This window comes from Muscardinus avellanarius (genome assembly GCF_963383645.1).
Source record: "Muscardinus avellanarius genome assembly, chromosome: 5".
In the NCBI taxonomy this organism is placed as follows: domain Eukaryota; kingdom Metazoa; phylum Chordata; class Mammalia; order Rodentia; family Gliridae; genus Muscardinus; species Muscardinus avellanarius.
This window is the reverse complement of record NC_137790.1, coordinates 63,149,414-63,169,683: the sequence shown is the minus strand read 5'-3', so window position 1 is coordinate 63,169,683 and position 20,270 is coordinate 63,149,414. Positions and strand designations below refer to the sequence as shown.

Genomic DNA, 20,270 nt, shown 5'->3' with positions numbered 1-20,270 from the left:
TGAATGAAATAACACAGGTGGCTATGAAATATGTAAGTACTTGGGTCATATTAAAATAAAAACAAATAACATTTAACCTGAGGTAGATTTAATCTCTTTCTTCTTTTTCTTTTGCAGATTCTGGGAAATGGCTTTTACGTTCACTGGACTCAAGCTGCAGGGATCACTAGGTCGATTTGGCAAAACAACCACAACTGATATTGAAGGCTACATAGAACTCCCAGACGGGAAGGTGAGTACAGCCATTGTGCTGCAGTGATAAAATTGTGTCTGAGAGCACACATAGGAAAGCATACATTTACAAAAAACTTATTTGTTCTAAGAAGCTCTGCCAATATTAATAATAGATATGATTATAGATGTAATGAACATTGCTTACCATTTTTTCTTTGCTTAATATTAATATTATATATTAATTATGTAAGCATTTTTATATATTAACATAGTGATATACCTGTTAATTTTTTTTCTTTTTTGATGTTTGGGGGGGGTTACTAGGGATTGAACCCAGGGGCATTCTATCACCTTGCTATACCCCCAAACTTCTCTTGGATTCTGAAATGGGGTCTCACTAAGTTTCAGAGACTGGCCTCAAACCTGTTATCCTCCTGTCTCAGCCTCCTAGATACTAGATTACAGGCACGTGCCATCACCCCTGGCTTTACTTGCTACTTTTAATTGTGTCGTGGAATTGCACTATTTACATTACCTATCTTCCCCCCCACTTTTTTTTTCTTTGCTATTATATTCCAAGAGGACTTTCTGGGTCAAAGGTTACATGCAAACTATTACTTTAATTTTTGTTATCAATCATTAGTCATTAAAATGGTTTCAGTCAGCCTTCTTATTATTGGACTCAAAATACCTGATGACAACAACTTAGGGGAATTATTAGGGTATTTATTAGGGGATTTATTTCCTCACAGTTGTGGAGGTTTCTGAGGTTTTAGTCCATCTCAGGCTGTTGGGCCGGGTCTGTGGACAGGATGCAGGGAGAGAGCACAAGGGAGGAGGAAAGGGACATATGTAACCCCAAAGGCTACACAGCTGTGGCCTATCTCCTCCAGTCACATCCTATCTGCCTACCTTACCACTTAATCCATTAATTCATCAATGGGCTTACTACTGATAAGATTAGAACTCTCATGATTCAATGATTTCTCCTCTGAACATTTTGCATTGCCAATACGTGAAATCTCCCGGGGAACATTCTATGTCCAAACTGTAACAAAGACCAGTCCACTTCACGGTGGCATCTGCCACGCTGCAGTTCAAGTTTGCTCTTTTCCTTCCTTCTCCTATAAAATGTGTGGGCTCATTGCCTGAAATGATAAGCCGAGGCTGACCAATAGGTAAAACAGGCAACACAGGTAAAAATCCTGAGTAAAGTCATTGGTTGCACCAGCTGAGAGGGAAATGAAAATGCAGACTCCTGGAGCTGACAAGCAAACTCTATGACAGAGTCCCATCCAAATGGCATCCTAGGGAGCATCTACCCACACACATGTTCTGTAAAAAGACCGTTCAAGTCAAAGTCCTTAGCATGGAGAACATTTTCTTGGTAAATATCAGCAAATACTTCTACATTAAGAGTTCCAGGGAAATAGCCAGTCATGGTGGCACACACCTGTACTCTCAGGTTTAATCCCCAGTATCATAGTGCACACACACACACACACACACACACACACACACACACACACACACACACGAGTTCCAAGGGTCCTAGAGAAAAGAAACTCTTGACAATTTACCTTAGCATCTGCCTTTGCAGGCAGTATGGTCAGAGTAGGAGCTTTTGAGACATGGTGTTTCAACCAGAATTCTGACTCTTCTGGGAATATTTGGTGAGTTCCTTAACTGTTTTGTGCTTCAGTAAAATGGAAATATTGGTCAGGGTTACCATTGGCCCATATTATTCCTTTGTGGCATGAGAAAAAGCTGTTTCTTCAGGGAAAACTAAATATCCAACATGCACAACTATACAAAGTACTGCTAATAAATGTAGCTAGTTGATATAGTTTTTAGCATAAAAATAACAATCTATGTAAAGCACATAGAGTTCATAATCAATACCTAGAACTTACTAGGCAACACTTGTTAATTAATCTGTGAACAAATTCCCTTTGGGAAATATTGGATTAAATAGACTGATTTGAAGTGGCTCCAGATGTCATCCTCGTTTGAAGTTGGATTCCATTATGCTTTAATCTGCTCAAGTCACTTATAGCCTCACAACAGGTCTAACATCTTAATAATCTTATAGTATCACACTTAAAAAGCAGAATCTTGTCATCAAGGATGTTAAACTTGTCTCTATTTTTTTCTTGTTGTTCTGGGGATTGAGCCTGGGGGTGTTTTACCTCTGAGCTATACCCTGGCCCTTTTTATTATATATTCTGAAACAGGGTTTCTCTACATGGCTGGAGATCTTGCTAAGTTTTTGAGGCTGCTGAAACTACCATCCTCTTCTTTCAGCTTCCCAAGTATTGATATTACAGGTGTGTGCCGCCACAACCAGCCTATCTCTAATTTTTGATTGAGTAATTCTCTTGGATTATGTCTTTAAGAGATGTACAAAAATGTCTTTTATAAATGTACATGGAAAATTACCAGTAACATGCAGCTTAGTCACAATAATATAAAACTGCATAATGCTGAAGAAAAGTACATCAAAATATGAATAGCAGTTGTGTCTGGGATAGTGGGTTTTTACTTTTGTATTTTTTTTTTCTGTATTCAAACTTTCATAATCAGGAGAAATATCTCTAGGAAATAACTCTGGCCTACCATTTGAGGCATAATATATACACTTGTCTGTTTTGATGAACGCTTCTTTCCTCTGTACACCTACCAGGTGCTCTCAGGGTCAGAATGGGGCAACATGCTGCTTTGGGAAGGCAGCCTCATCAAAGTGGAGCTCTGTCGGTCTGGGATGAAGACCTGTCACCACGGTCCCATTAACCAGATAACACTAGATGAGGGAGAGGTGATCACTGCTGGGTCAGATGGCTGCATTCGGGTAAGTTGTCTTGATGCGTGGTCAGTAGCATCCATATCTAAGATTCGCAGAACAGCAGGTGGTTCTGTCAGATGTCTATTTCTTATAAAGCACACTTGATAAAGGAGGTCAGTAGTCATCTATTCTCAAGCTCTCATGCTGAATATCACTTCTCATGTGATGAATATTTTTATATTTGTCAACATTAATTTACTCTATCTCAGAACTGAAACTTTCTGAGGGGACCCTTTGCTCTTTTGATTCAGTTGTTGAAATAATAGCTTCAGAACAAAAATCCTATGCTAGCATAAATGGTAGACATATAGTCCTTCCAAATGCCCAGTACAAATAAGTCATTTTCTAGGAACCAAAGTGACAAGTATTTCTTATCTTTTGGTGATAATACCAATTGGAAATGTACTCAGAGGTGAGTTGATGGGGTTGGGTCGTGGATGCTGAACTCTCATCGCTCCTTACACCAAGGACTCACCAGCTTTCACCTGTGAACGCCATCCTGCTTAAAGCCCAGGCTAAGATGGAACACTGCTCCCACATCTAACCCCTGGGGTCGCTGTTCTGTCACACTTCTCCCCGCCACCCTGCGGGCACCTTCTGTGAATGTATACTCCGCTGTTGCTAGCCAATTTGTAGTCTTGCGATTTGTCTTGTAGTCCTCTTGGCATGCATTCTTTCTGGGGCCTTTTCTAAGAAAGAGGTAGTGTTATCCTCCTTCGGCTCCTATTCTCTCCTCTTTCTTCTCTCCTCATTCTCATCCTCATCCTCACGTTCCTTCATACTGAGGATTGAACCCAGGGGAATTCTACTTTGGGGATACACCTCCAACCCTTAAAATGTTTTTTAAACAGAATCTCTCCCTAAGTTGCTGACGCTAACCTTAAACCTGTGATCCTCTATTCTCAGCCTCCTGAGTACTGAGATGACGGGCATGTGCCACCATGCCCAGCTCTTTTGACATTCTTTAAAAAGTATTATCAGAAATAAGGTTGTCACTGTTTACATCTATTGAGTTTACTGTGTCTAATATATTGTTTCTGCCATGGGGAAGTGAGACTGCACTCTCTCATTCTTCCTGTGGTATTCTTGGCTATGCTCCCAAGGAGCAACCATCCTTATCTGAAACAGTATATATATATATATATATATATATATATATATATATATATATATAACAGTATATATATATACATAAACAGTATATATATATAAACAGTATATCTATCTATCTATATCTATATCTATCTATATCTATCTATCTATATCTATATAAATATAGATATAGATATATATATATCTATATATCTATATATCTATATATCTATATCTATATATCTACAGATATATAGATATATCTATATATCTCTCTATATATCTATATCTATATATATTCTAATATATATATATATATATATATTAGAATTAAGGAAGAGAAACATTTTCTAATAGACCTATCATCTACATCTCTTTTCTCTGTTTCTTATTAAGATGGTACTTGAATAATTAAGAAAGAAGGTATTATTTCTTCCCGGGGACCTTCTGGTGTTATGAAAATCAAGGTTCATTATAATGTCTTTGGAGCAGCTGAACCACTTACTCCTTATGTCTATTTTTTTTTTATGAAGAAAGACCTGATATAAAACTTGCAGTAAAGCTCATTTGGGGCAAATTAAAATTCTTACATAAGGTAGCACTTTCTCACTAATCTCTGTATAACTACAAAGGGAACTATAATGATTTTTTATACCTCAGTTTAGAGTAAAATCCCAGGAGTCAGGTTTTGGTTGGTATTGTAATTACTCCAACCTGTTGTTAATTTTCATAAAACAAGAAGAAATGGCTTTTGAAAAAGAAATCGAAGCCCTTTCTGGCTTAGAAAATGAATGGAACTACTGATTGATTCTTTTCTTCTTCATTTTATAAGATATGGGACTTTGAGACAATAGATACTGCTGATACTATAGATGATACTGGATTATTGGAAATTGAGCCTATTAATGAACTACAAGTAGACAAGAATGTCAACCTCTTCTCTATGATAAAAATGAATGAAACTGGGAATAACTTTTGGTTGGCGCAGGTAAGTAGCATTCTTCCTTTTGGCTCTTTAAAGTTAATTGGATATAAAATTAAAAGAGTAGTATAATTGATTGTCATTGTGTGGTTGGGTTCTAAAAATATATAAAAGTTGCTTTTAATAAATGTTGATCACACTTTATAATATATATAAGCTTTAAATGTTATTGTTTGTCCTTATTTTAACTAAAGCACAAGAAAAATATTGTAAATAAAGTTAAAAATGATAAAATATGCTACTTCTATGTGTTTGCTCTTGTAGGATGCCAGTGGAGCCATATGGAAGCTTGACCTTAGTTTTTCAAATATTGTAAGTTATTTATTTTTCCTTACTTTATATAAAAATCTTTGTTTTTAATTGAAAGATACTTTCTATTTCTCCTTAATGGATCATTATTTCATTCAAAACTTATTCAATATATCCTACTCCTTCAGAATTCTCTCTTACTCTTATTTTACAAAGAATGAATCTATGTCACAGTAAAAATCTGTTTAAAAAGTGGCAGCAAAGCCGGGCGTGGTGGCACATGCTTGTAATCCCAGCATTGAGGAGGCTGAGACTGGAGGATCCCGGTTCACAGACAGTCTCAGCTACTTAGTGAGGCCCTAGGCAACTTAGTGAGACCCTGTTTCAAAATAATAATGAAAAATAGGGCAGGGACTGTACCTCGGAGGTCGAATGCCCCTGGATTCCATCCTCAGACCCCCCCCCCCAAAGTGGCAGCAACGAAGTCCACGACTTTGCAACATCTTTTTATAAATGAATGGGAGATTCACTGGTGTTATCTCATGTGACACTCACTGCTACCTTCTTTGAAACTGAGGTGGAAGCCAGGCATGGTGGCACATGCTTGTAATTCCAGCATTTGGGAGGCTGAGACAGGAGGATCAAGGTTTGAGGACAGCCTCAGCTACTTAATGAGGCCCTTTGCAACTCAGTGAGACCCTGTTTCAAAATAAAGAATAAAAAATAGGGCTGAGGGTATAGCTTAGGGGTAGAATGCCCCTGGGTCCCATCCTCAGTACCAAAAAAAAAAAAAAAAGAAAGAAAGAAACAATTGAGGTGGGCTGGGCGTGGTGGTGCACCTTGTAATCCCAGCAATTGGGAGGCTTTAACAAGAGGATCACAGTTCGCGGCCAGCCTCAGCTAGTTAGTGATGTCCTTTGCAACTCAGTGAAATCCAGGTTGTGTGTGTGTGTGTGTGTGTGTGTGTGTGTGTGTGTGTGTGTGTGGTGTGTGTGTGTGTGTGGTGTGTGTGTGTGTGTGTGGTGTGTGTGTGTGTGTGTGTGTGTGTGTGGTGTGTGTGTGTGTGTGTGTGTGTGGTACTAGGGATGGGGCCCAGGGGCATTGTATCCCCGAGGTATACCCCCAACCCTATTTTTTAGTCTATTTATTTATTTATTATTTTATTATGTATGTATGTATGTATTTATGTATTTACTTACTTACTTATTTATTTGCAGTACTGGGAATGGGGCCCAACATTGTACCTCTGAGCTACACTCCCAGCCCTATTTTTTAGTCTTTTTATTTTTGAAACAGGGTCTCACTGAGTTGAGAAGAGCCTTGTAAGTAGCTGAGGCTGTCTGCGAACCATGATCCTCCAGTCTCCACCTCCCAAATGCTGTGAGTACAAGGGTGTGCCACCACCCCCAGCGTGAGAACCTGCATTTATTTATTTATTTATTTATTTATTTATTTATTTATTTATTTATTTATTTATGTGGACTGGGAGTGGAACTCAGGGGCTTTTCTACCTCTGAGCTATACTCCCAGACTTATTTTATACTATATTTGGAAACAGGGTTTCACTAAGTTGCTGAGAGCCTCACTTAGTAGCTGAGTCTGGCTTTGAACTTGTACAATCCTCCTGTCTCAGCTTCTCAAGCACTGGGATACAAGCATGCACCTCCATGCCTGGTGAGACCATATTTTAAAATAAAGAATAAGCTGGGCGTGGTGGCACACGCTTGTAATCCCAGCATTCAGGAGGCTGAGACGGGAGGATCACGGTTCACGGACAGCCTCAGCTACTTAGTGAGGCCCTCTGCAACTCAGTGAGACCCAGTTTCATAATAAAGAATAAAATATAGGGCAGGGAATATAGCTCAGAGGTCTAATGCCCCTGGGTTCCATCCCCAGACCTGCAAAAATAAATAAATAAATAAATAAATAAATAAAATAAAGAATAAAAAATAGGGCTGGGGGTGGGGCTTGGAGATAGAATGCCTCTGAATTCCAGTCCCAGCACCGAAAAAAAAAAAAAAAAAAAAAAAAGCATGACGGTTGTGGTCCTCTCACTGCAGAGATGAAGAAAAGAAAACTGGCATTTGAAGGGACATGTGCCAAGCTACAGTCACTAAGTACAGAGCTCGGAACGCCCTCCACTTCTCCCAGTTCCCAAGTCCAGTACTCTCGATAACTTCTTAGGCTTTCCTTGTTTCTATGAAAATAAAATCATGTGTGCAATAGGGTTCTATTTGCATTGCTTTGAACTTGACTTGAGTCTGCGTTATCCTGTCTTTGAGATCTAGCAGTACGCTGTTTGTCTGTTCTCAGACCCAGGATCCAGAATGCCTCTTCTCCTTCCATTCCGGACCCATCGAAGCCTTGGCTGTTTCCCCCGTCACATATCTCATGGCCACGACCTCCTTGGACTGTAAGTGGGGACTGCTAGCAAAAACACATCGGGCCTTGTTTTGTTTTCAGTGTAAGTTTTATATGTGTGTAATTAAAAGCATTTGAGAGTTTTTTTCCAAAAGGGAAGCATCTCAAGTGCAAGTGAGGTGACTTCTTGTAGAATGGAGAGGGCACCGAATGCCGTGATCCCAGTTAGTGTGCAGGATTAAAATAAGGGTGCAGCCTGTAAGTTGTTCATGAAAATGCTATTGATTGTGATATTATCCACATTTCATGTTCTTTCTTTCTGGCTTATGGCAAGTCTTGTGTCCTATGCAAGGTGAAGCTGGTCTTCTCTTCAGTCATCAATGTCTTCTTTGTTATCTGTGTTTATGAATTACCTGTTCCAAGATGGGTGTGGAATTTTCTGACTGACAAGAGGTTAATAGCTTATCAGTTGATTTAGCTATTTATGAAATTCCCTGTTATAATATTCAACATGTAAAAAAATAAGTTAAGATTAAAGAGGTATCAAATATACAATTTATTTCTTTTAAATTAAAATTATCTTTCTACAGGTTCGGTTCGAATCTATGACTTTGCTAGTAAGACTCATTTGGTTCAGATGAAATTTAAACAAGGGGGCACTGCCCTTGCTTGGGTACCCCGACTGGTAAGTTTGTTGTTATAATGAATATCTACCACATTCTACTAGTAAATATGTTGTATCAGTGCTATTTTATAGAAATACTGGTATTTTCTGACTCAAAATTTTAGGGAAGAATAAAAATTTTAAGCTTATTTCACTTAGAATATGATAGAAATCATATCATGTCCTCACTATTGTTGTGGGTATAATCCTGATTTTAAGGAAAATTCTATTTTTGGGTCAACTGAAAATTAGTAATAGTTCCATGTTGCACCGTAATTACCCAACAGAACCTTGTCTATCTTCCTACTATCTACCTATCTCTGATTTTGTTTACCCTATTAATATTTTCAGAGTGTCTACAATATGCTAGGTTTTGTTCTAGCTCCTGGGAATAAAACAGTAAATAAAAAGACAAACATTCTTACCTTTCTGGACTTTGCACTTTAGTGGGAGGGAGGCAGATACAGACAAGAAACCAAATAAGTGAATTAAATATGTGTTTTGTTAGCTAATGATAGGAGCAGTGAGTAATAAAAAGCTTAGCAGCGATCCGGAGTTGTTTGGTTATCTACTGCTGTGTTATATACTATCCCAAAATGTGACATCATAACAACCATTGTTTTATTTTACTCACACACTCTTTGGACCATCTCACATCTGTTTTCTACATTGCAGTTAGGATGATGGTTTAAGAATAATCTGACTACATAATCTCCCTTTCCCCTACAACTCCTAACTGCAAACCCTTTTATGGCTTCCCATTACTTCTTGGATAAAAATAGGTCATTTAAGACATTTCACGATCTGGTACCTGCCTCTCTTCCCCTTTAGCGCCACATGCAAGAAAGCATTGCTTTTGCATTTAGTCTGCCAGAGTCTAACTATAACTTTTTGGGGGGCACAGGGCCTTAGCATTAGCTATATAGCCACTCCCAGGAGTTTGTGTCCCTCTTTTCTGTACCTAGTTGATGTCTGAGTATCTTTCACATCTCAGCTCTGCCGTTTCTTCCTTAGGGGAGTCTTCAATCTAGGTTGGCTTTCTTTGTTATATGTTCTCAGAGGACATGTTTCTCTCCTTTAGCCCTTATTTTATTTCATATTTAACACTCATTTGTGTGATGATAGGGGACTGTAAACCCAGGGACCGAGTCTGTTCATGTCTACCTCTGAGTTGCTGGTGATAGTTGCCTGTAGTAGACACTCCACTAGTGTTTGCTCACTGAATTTTGAACTGACCTTTTTACCCTACTTGTGATCATTGATGGTTAAATAAAACTAAACTAAACTAACCTGTCCTAGAACAAATAGGGATTGCTAAAGTTGGTATAAGGAGTTGCCAATGGGCAGCCAGTGTGAAATTACCCAAGCCTAGGTAAAATAGAGTTATCTATTTTGTAATACAAATATTTTAATCAACTAAATCCACATCTTGTTCATTTACATTTTTTCCAGGTAAGCTATTCTGGAGCACAAATTGTTGTAGGATTCGAAGATGGCGTTGTTCGAATTCTTGAACTTTATGATCCAAAAGGGCTTACACTCTTTACAGGACGGAAGAAAGTTTTGGATGCTGAGATTTGTTTGAAACAGGTTTTTAAGCCCCATACTGCTCAAGTCACTGCATTAGCTTATGAACGTGATGGAGAAATTCTAGCTACAGGGGTGAGCTGAAGATTTCCCTCATTTCCTACTGAAATGATAGTGCCTTATAAGGCACTAACCTTGCCTTATAAGGTTTATTCTGACTTGCTGAAATTAATTATCTTAGAATACATTCATATGTTATTTTGTATTCATGTTCTTTCAGTATAGTCTATGCAACAACATTTAAAAATATTCTTACAAATTGAGTTGTAATGCTTATTTCAAATGAATAGAACATTTAAACTTCTAGTTATATTACCTATAATCAATATTACAGCATGGCTATGATCCTAAATAGAGCTGCCATAGACTGAGGGTATAGCTTAGTGGTAGAATACTCGCATAGAGCCCTAGGTTTGATTCCCTACACTGAAAAACACTGGCATAAATGAAGGGAATAACTGCAAATTCTTCACACATTAAGAGGTGAACATATGAGCCAGGCATGGTGGCACATGCTTGTAATCCCAGCATTCAGGAGGCTGAGATGGAAGGATTGCAGCCACGGCTACTTAGCGAGGCCCTTTGTGACTCAGTGATACCCTGTTTCAAAAAATAAAAAGACTAAAAAATAGGACTGTGGGTATATAGCTCAGAGGTAAAATGGCCCTGGGTTCCATCCCTAGTACTGCAAAATAAATAAATAGATGAATAAATAAATAAGGTGAACATATGCATTGTGAAATTTTTTGTGAATTAGTATTATGTACAAGTTTGTCAATTACATCTTCAGAACCACAGACTGGAACATATGGGGAAAATAAAGCACATACTCAAAATAAGAATTCCTTCAAAGGAATCTACAACATTTGATCATTGCATGCATTAAATGCTTTCTGTGTTCTATAGAATAGATTTCATAATAATATACACTTAGTGCATGTGTCTCTTTTATTTTAGAGTAAAGATAAAACAGTCTTTTTCTTTGATGTGGAAAGGGATTATAAGCCAATTGGCTATATCAATACTCCTGGACCTGTTTGCCAGTTAATGTGGTCTCCATTCTCTCATGTAAGTCATTGTTATTTATCCTCAAGCTTAAATCTCAGTTTATACAGAAAGCAATGATCCTGTATCTAGAGAACAGCAGGTGGAATGATCAGTCCCACCACGTGATCCTTCAGGGGGAGGCTGGGAACATGGCGACAGAAAAAGTGGATGGTTCCTGCAGAGCTGAGTCAGTGACTGGACATCACTCAGGAGCTCCATGCTGTCCTCACCACCTCCCTTCACTTCCATACTCTAACGAGCCATGATATCCTCTCAAAAAATAGGATTATAATTTGCTTTAACAACAGTGACTTTTGGCCAGGTGCACATGTCAGAATGCTTAGACTTGGTCAGTCAGTCAGTCAGTCAGTCAGTCAGTCAGTTTCTCTGACAATCCGAAGTTTATTTCTAAGATCCAAGTGTACTTTTCCCACATCTTTATCCCTTCATTTTTCCCTCTACTCCAAATCTACCTCTATTTTCTCTTCTAATCTTTTATTTCTTTTTTCCTAAAATTGGCAATTCAGTATTGACTAGTAAGATCGTCTGATGTCTCTAATGTACTATGTGTGACCAGAGGATAATTCATCATCTAGATATTGATTGGTTCTCTAAGCCAAGTGCTGTACTTGGTGCCTGATGATGAACTTGTGCCAGTAATGATGAACTATATAGAAATGTTATCAAGATTATTGGTAAAACTAAGCTTTTTTAAGAGAAAATAAAATATGTTAATATAGTCTGGAAAAATACTTTAAATCTAACCAACAAATACTCATTACGTCTATCTTACATAGACACTGTGATAGATTTATTAAGCAGTTCAAACGTCTTTATTCTCAGCTGGTTGTGGTGGTGCACACTTGTAATCCCAGCATTTTAGAGGCTGAGACAGGAGGATCATGATTCATGGACAGCCTCAGCTACTTAGTGAGACCATTTGCAACCCAGTGAGACCCTGTTTCAAAATAAAGAATTAAAAATAGGGATGGGTGTGTAGTTCAGAGGTGGAATGCTTCTGAGTTTCATCCCCAGTATCCCCCAAAAGTCTTTATTTTCAAGGAGGAAAAATATTTATTAAAATGTTAAATTACTCTATCACTGAACAAAAAAGCTTCACAAGGAAATTGGTGACAAAATATTAGTGGCATAGAAAATATATGTCGGGGATTTAGAACAGGAACTATGAAGAAAGACAGGGAAATTGAAAGTTGTTATTTTGTATGATTCTACCTTAATTTTGAGCAATTGGTAGGATGTGGCGGTGGAGAAGAGGTGGGTACAGTTGTTCAGATAGCTGCAGAGGAAGCTCTATGTGCAAACATGAGTGTTCCTATCATAGTACACAACACAAGTGTGCCCTTCAATTGTTTTTCTAGACATAAAATTTTAAAAATCAACAAACTGGGTGTGGTGGTGCATGACTATAATCTCAGTACTTGGAGGCTGGGACAGGAGGATTGCAAGTATGAGGCCAGCCTCAGCAACTTAGCAAGACCCTGTTTCAAAAAATAAAAATGGATGGGAATGTGGCTCAGGGGTAGAATGGTTCCATCCTCACCACCAAACCAAACAAAACCCAATATTTGCTAGGGTTTAGGGACAGGCAGAAGGAAGTGGGTGTGACTGTAACCGGGCAGCTTGAGGAGTTTTTGTGATTTCTTTGATGGTTACAGGAATCCACACATGTGATAAAATGGCACAGAACTATACACACGTTCTAAACTAATGTTGATGTCCTGCTTTGGTTATAGCTATATAAGATGTAATCAATGGTAGAAATTTGGTAAAGTGTACATAATACCTCTTTGTACTAGTTTTTAAACTTCCTTTGAATTTATAATTATTTCAAAATAAGTTAAAAAATTAAAGACAGCAAACCCTTCCCTATTAACAATTACCTTAATATAAATGGGTTAAATTCCCTAAAGACTGATTGATAAAAAAAAATAAGACTCAACATAGATGAAAGTGAAGAAATGGAAAAATGTATACCAAACAAATAATAATAAAAGGAGAGCAGGGGTGGCTATATGTATATCAGACAAAATATACTCTAAGTAAAAGAAAAACTGTTATAAGACACAAAGAATAGCATTACATAATGATAAAAAGGTTGGTCCACCAGAATGATACAACAATAATTAAATATATGTACCTAATACCAGAATACCTATATACATGAGGCAAACAGAATTGAAGGGAGAAATAGACAGCAATACCATAAAAGTAGGAGACTTAACTATCCCACTTTCAAGAATAGATAGAACATATGAACAGAAGATATATAAAAAGGACTTGCACAACTTCTGGGAAGATGGCGACTGAGAGAAGCAGCTTTTTCGAGTCCTGCTAAAACTCGATCTGTATTGCCACAATATCAGTGCTTTTTATAGCCAGAAAATGCCATCGGCAGAGAAATAAAAAATGTAAACACAAGGGACAGAGAAAAAAAAAAAGACTAGAAGAACAACCAGAGATCAGAAATCAAGCCCACAATGCAGCAGCGGAGCTACGCTGGCACCATCTTTCCTCACAGCACCAGGCTCCAGAGAGGAAAGGAAAACAAGGAGCTGAAGTGAGCAGCTGCAGACCATTTGGGTGTAATTCAGCAGTTCCTTCAGTGCAAAGAACGTCTAAAACACCCAGTGGTCAAGCTCATCACGCCTTCCAGGGACTCAAAACAGAGCTCAAAACCAGAAAAGAAATACGTCAGCCTCACAACTGAGGGCACGACAGCAGCGCCATATTGCCAGCAGCGCCAGCCTCACGGCTGAGGGTGTGGCAACGGTGCCATATTGCCAGCAGCGACAGCAAGTTTACCACGCCCTCGACAGCTCCTGATCAACACACACAACAACCATGAGTGAAATTGCGGCCCCTAAAGGAGAAATCCCTGTACTGCATGCCCAGGAACTTTGATAATCTCCCTGGGTCTGAGATTTTGCACTCCAACCCAGTGAAGGAATAGCGGTGGCAGAGATTACCACAGACTCGAGATACAGAACATCCTAAGTGAAGTTGTAGTGATCCAGGGAAGGCGCAAACTTCTGAAATCATGGGAAAGAGGAACAATAGAGCAATGAATGCCCACAACCCCATATTATCAGAACCTGATAACACAGAAATTCAGAGATCTCCAGAAGATCAAATCAGGAATATAATTGTCGAAATAATACAGGACCTACGAAAATAATTTAGAGAGAGTCTAAAAGACATAAAGGATACAATCATTGAGGTAAAGGCAGCAATTCAAAGTATAAGCAATCGATTAGACCACATAGAGAATAGAATCTTGCTCCTACGAGAGGAGCAAAAAAATGAACGCAAAATTTATAACTTAGAAAAAAAATCAGACAGCAGGAATCTGACATTGAAGAAATATTTTAAGAGAGCTAACCTAAGAATAATCAGAATAGAGGAGGGAAAAGAAGGTAAAACCAAAGGGATCGATAATCTCTTCAAAGAAATCATAGCAGAAAATTTTCCAAACATAGAGCAAGAGGTTGATACATAGGTCCAGGAAACTTATAGAACTCCCTTTAGACAGGATTAGATAAAAGGTTCCCCATGCCACATTATTGTCAAAATGACTAATGTGGAAGCCAAGGAGAGAATCTTAAAGGCAACAAAAACAAAAGGCCAAGTGACATTCAGAGGCAAACCAATTAGAATCACTCCAGACTTCCCAAACCAAGTCATGAGAGCCAGAAGGGCTTGGAGTAACATATTCCAAATTATGAAAGAAAACAACTTCCAACCAAAAATATCTTACCCAGCACAACTATCTATCAAATTAGATGGGGAAATAAGAAGCTTCCATGACAAACAGAAACTGAAGGAATTTATGTCTTCAAAACCAGTGCTAGAGAAAATACCCAGAGATTAACCACAAAGAAGAAATAGGTAATACACAGCAGAACCAGAGAAACAAGATTTTCCATCCAGCAGACAACTAAGCAAAGAAGAATATATTCATATGTTTATTGGTTTAAATATTTATTATTTAAATATTATTATTTAATAATTTATTATTTATTTTAGTCTTTTACCTATTTCTAAATTGTATTGTTTGATTCTATTGTTGCTAATTTTTAGGATTTCTACTTGAAATATTAATATACCTTCAGATATAGAATTTGGAAATATTTTACCCCATTTTAACTCTGTTTACATTGTCTTTGGATGTACAATTTTTTTTACGAAGTTTGTTTGTTTATTCTGTTGTTGCCTGTGCCTTTGAAATTATATCCAAGAAATCACTGCCAATTTCAATGTTGTGAAGTGTTATGACCCAGGTTTTCTTCTGAAAGTTTATAGTCTTAATATTTACATTTAGGTCTTTTATCTATTTTGAGTTAATATTTGTATATGGTGTTAGGTAAGGATCCAACTTTATTCTTTTTCATGTAATTATTCTTTTTCAACAATATTTAGTGAAAGGATCATTATTTCCTCCTTGGAAACCTTGTCAAAAATAACGTGACCATATATGGAAGAATTTAAAAAAAAAAGGACTTGCACAGCACTGTAGACCCAAATGAGCCTAACAGCTATATTCAGAACATTCTGCCAGTAGCAAAAGAATACACATTCTTCTTAGTGCTTCTTCAAGCTTCTAAAATTTTCTCTCCATGTTAAAATAACATTTAATTTTATTTTACCACAGTAAAACATCAAAAACAAAAAAGAAAGCTAGGTGTGATGGTTCATGCCTGTAATCCAAGTACATAAAAGGTTAAGAAAGGAGGATCACAGGTTTGAGGCTAGTCTCAGCAAACTTAGTAAAACCTTGAGCAATTGACAATACTCTATTTCAATATAAAAAATAAAATGGGGCTGGGGTGTAGTTCAGAAGTAGAATGCCCCTAGTTTCAATCCCTAGTACCGAACAAAACAAAACAAGTCATTAAATTAAAATAAATTCTTATTCCTTTGAGGCCCTTGTCATTCAGCTGTATCACCTTCTCTCTCTATTACTATCATCTTCTGATCACTATCACTTGGTAGATAGTGTTTCTTTATTAAAAAATTAAAAATATAATTATCTTTTTCTTCATTAAAAATACAAGCTGAATAACACTAACATCATGTGGATTTTTTAAGCAGCATCAGATTCTGAACGTCTCAACCCTCTCATATCCCAGGATCTTTATCCCTGACTTTCCTAGCCACCCACTGGTGGTGGTATTATTACCACGTTCTGGTTTGCTAGGGGCTGCCATGACACAGTACCACATAGACAAATTGGCCTGAACTACAGATGTTTATTTTCTCACAATTCTGGAGGCTAGAAGTTCAACGTCAAGGTGTTGGCAGATTGGTTTGTTATGGGGGCTCTGCTTGGCTTTCAGAGAGCTGGTTTCCATTGTGTCTTCATATGATCATCCCTATTTCTGTACTGTCTGTGCCCTAATCCCCTCTTCCTATCTAAACACTGGCATATTAGATTAAGAGCCTGCCTTAACGACTCATTTTAACTTAATTATCTCTTTAAAGAGCCTATCTCCAAATGCAGTCACATTAAAAAATATAGGGGTTAGGACTTCAACAAGTGAATTCATGTGAAATGGGGACAAAATTCAGCCCATAACAATTTGTAAGGACTCAAGCTTAGGAGTCAACTATTGAAATAGCTCTGATCTCAACCTTTCAGCCTATTCATTTGGCTACTCCTGCTCTGTATGACACAGAAAACATTTATGTACCATTTGCTTTCTCCAACCCCTCTTTTTTCAACCTCTTTCTTTCATATCCAGATTAAATTTCATGATTCTTCATTTCAGTAATGAAGACTGAATGTTGGAATCCCTCTCAAATTTATATGCTGAAGCCTATATTTCCAAAGTGACAGCATTTGAGGTGGTACCCAGTGTTTCCTTTCTTAATAGCATGCTCCCTCAAACCCTCCCCTAATTCGTTATGTAATTATATTTAATCATCCTTCACCTTGAAGTTCATATACTGCATTCTCTAAAAGTCTTGCATAATCTATTTTTTGTTATGCTACTTTTGTGGTACTTTCACAGTTACAATTTACATTCATTAATGAGAATTTCTAAGTGGCTGGCGGTACCTTTCGAGGTAAGCTCCATAATGGTGATGATCATACATTCTTTTCCTATTATAATTTTATCCCTAGAAATGAACAAAATTCTGAGTACATAGTAGGTACATGACAAATAATTATAGAATTAAATATCCGAATTAATAAACATTTCAAATAATGTGTCTGTAATATGCTAAGATGGAGATTTTTCCTATATGGTTAAATACATATCTTGAAATGAGAGGTCTGAGCTAGTAAGATTACTTTGAAATCTCTTTGCATGTGAATAGTAATGAAGGCTATAACAGTTCCCAGAGTTCACTAATGGAGACAGACAAGAGAAGAATCAAGAGGACAGGAACCTTGGGAACATCTACAATTAAATGAATAGGCAGAGAATGTGTTGTCAGAGGAGTCTGAGACTTACAATGCCATCTACGAGCTATAGGGTTTTCTCAGCATTTCAAATTATAACATGCTGCCCTTTGGGCTAACAGATTCCACAACCGCTTATTTGGTCCAGAAAATATGTTATAGCATCTATAAAAGAATCAAGTGTAAATCTATTTTTTACAGTTATCTTACAAAAAACCTAATTGATAAAAATAATAATTATATAATGTGATAGTTATTAATTAGTACTAAGAATGACAATAATTTTAGAAACGAGACTTCTTACTAAAAAGTACAGTGAGGAGGGACTTCCGGGAAGATGGCGACCGAGAAAAGCGGGGCTTAAGAGCCCTGCGAACAACCAATCTCCATTACCACAAAATCAGCGCCTTTCATAACCAGAAAACACCATCACCAGAGAAACAAAAAAATCACCAGGCTCCAGAGAGAAAGAGGACTGAGAACAGAGCTCAGAGCCAAAGAGGAGATACAACGGCCTCACGCCCGAGGACGCGGCAGCAGTGCTTTAATGCCGGCGGCAGCGGCGAATTCACCGGACGGCTACAGCAAGCCGAGGTGAGCTGCTGCGGAACAGCCAGGCAGGATTTCTCAGCGCAGGGAGCATCTAAAGCTCCCAGTGGCTGAGCTCAGCACACGCTGCAGGGATTCAGAGTGGAAATCAAAACCAAGAAGAAATACGCCAGCCTCACAGCCGAGGGCGTAGCAGCGGCGCCATATTGACACCGGCGGCAGCAGCAGCGAATTCACCGAGTCCAGTAGAGCTACATCTGCGTACTCAAGAAGAGTGAGTCAAATTGCGGGCCACAGAGGAGAAATCTTAGTACTCTACTCCCCGGGACTTGACCCAGTGGGGGAGTGGCAGTGGCAGAGATATCACACCATAGGAGAACATGCAACCTGGCACCCTCCACAGTCTAAAGCAGCCTCTATCGACTCCCTGGGTCGGAGACTCTGTGATACAACCCAGTAAAGGAGTAGTGGGGTCTGAGATACTACTGACTCGAGATCCAGAACACCTTAAGTGAAGTCATAGTGACCCAAGGGAAGAACCCAGAGAAGGCACAAACTTCTGAAATCATGGGAAAGAGGAATAATACTGGAGCAATGAATACCCACAACCCCACAACATCAGAACCCGATAAAACAGAAAATCAGAGATTTCTAGAAGATCAAATCAGGAAAATAACTGTAGAAATAATAAAGATGCTTCGAAAAGAACTGAGAGAGAGCCAAAAAGAGATAAAGGATGCAATTAATGAAGTAAAGGCCTCAATTCAAAGCACAAACAACCGATTAGACCACATGGAGAACAGAATCTCGCTCTTAGAAGATGATCATTCCAAAAATGAACGCAAAAATATCCGACAGCAGGAATCTGATATTGAAGAAATACGGGCCCATTTTAAGAGAGCTAACCTAAGAATAATTGGAATAGAGGAGGGAAAAGAAAGTGAAACCAAAGGGATCAACAATCTCTTTAAGGAAGTAATAGCAGAAAATTTTCCAAACATAGAGCAAGAGGTTGATACACAGGTCCAGGAAACTTATAGAACTCCCTTTAGACAGGATCGGAGAAGAGGATCCCCACGCCACATAATTGTCAAAATGACCAATGTGGAAGCCAAGCAGAGAATCCTAAAGGCAACAAAAACAAAGGGCCAAGTGACATTCAGAGGCAAACCAATTAGAATCACTCCAGACTTCCCAAACCAAGTCATGAGAGCCAGAAGGGCTTGGAGTAACATATTCCAAACTCTGAAAGAAAACAACTTCCAGCCAAAAATTTCCTACCCAGCAAAACTTTCTATCAAAGTAGATGGAGAAATAAGAAGCTTCCATGACAAACAAACTGAAGGAATTTATGTCTTCAAAACCAGCACTAGAGAAAATACTCAAAGAGATTAACTACAAAAAAGAAATAGGTAACACACACCAGAACCAGAGAAACAAGATTTTCCATCCAACAGTCAACTAAGATTGGTTATCTGTGGAGATTCCTTACTTCTGTTAGTCTTTTACCTATCTCTAAATGGTATTGTTTGCCTTTATTGTTGTTAATTTTTAGGATTTCTAGTTGGAATATTAATATACCTTCAGATATAGCATTTGGAAATATTTTATCCCATTCTATTAGTAACTTTTAACTCTGTTTACATTGTCTTTGGATATACAATATTTTTTTTATTTTTTAGGGAGTTTGTATACTCTTCTGTTGCCTGTGCCATTGAAATCGTATCCAAGAAATCACTGCCAATTTCAATGTTGTGAGGTTTATTGACCCAGATTTTCTCCTAAAAGTTTATAGTCTTAAGATTTATATTTAGGTCTTTTATCTATTTTGAGTTAATATTTGTATATGGGATTAGGTAAGGGTCCAATTTTATTCTTTTCCATGTAATTATTATGTTTCAACAATATTTAGTTAAAAGATTATTATTTCTACCACCAAATGTTCGTGGAAACCTTGTCAAAAATAACTTGACAATATAGAGAAGAATTAAACTCTAGGCTTTTATTTAACTCCAATGGTTTATAGATCTGCCTTTAGAATAGTACTACACTGTTTCAATTATTGTAGCTTTATATGGTTTGAAGTCAGAAAATATATATCTTCTAGCTTTGTTCTTTTTCAAGATCGTTTTGGGTGTCTAGAGTCCATATTCCATATTAGGATAGATTTTTTTTCTGAAAAATAAATATATAAATATATGATAGTTTCACCTTAAAAAATAGAAAAAAAATATTCTCTGGTAAGAAAGAAAGTAAAAAGAAATATTGAAATGTTATATTTAAGTCATCAAAAGCTTGG

The 20,270-nt window shown here is 37.7% G+C and overlaps 1 protein-coding gene across 1 annotated transcript in view; it reads left to right on the top strand.

Moving 5' to 3' along the window:
• The window catches only part of CFAP44 (cilia and flagella associated protein 44), a gene marked incomplete at both ends in the record, with an annotated part of 101,585 nt that overhangs the window by 18,019 nt on the left and 63,296 nt on the right, over positions 1 to 20,270 (top strand). Inside the window, 8 exons of the mRNA XM_080696517.1 lie at positions 118 to 232; positions 2,858 to 3,022; positions 4,941 to 5,096; positions 5,355 to 5,402; positions 7,653 to 7,752; positions 8,291 to 8,385; positions 9,817 to 10,026; positions 10,909 to 11,019. Of these exons, the coding sequence (XP_080552643.1) occupies positions 118 to 232; positions 2,858 to 3,022; positions 4,941 to 5,096; positions 5,355 to 5,402; positions 7,653 to 7,752; positions 8,291 to 8,385; positions 9,817 to 10,026; positions 10,909 to 11,019 (1,000 nt within the window). The remainder of the gene's footprint in view (positions 1 to 117; positions 233 to 2,857; positions 3,023 to 4,940; positions 5,097 to 5,354; positions 5,403 to 7,652; positions 7,753 to 8,290; positions 8,386 to 9,816; positions 10,027 to 10,908; positions 11,020 to 20,270) is intronic.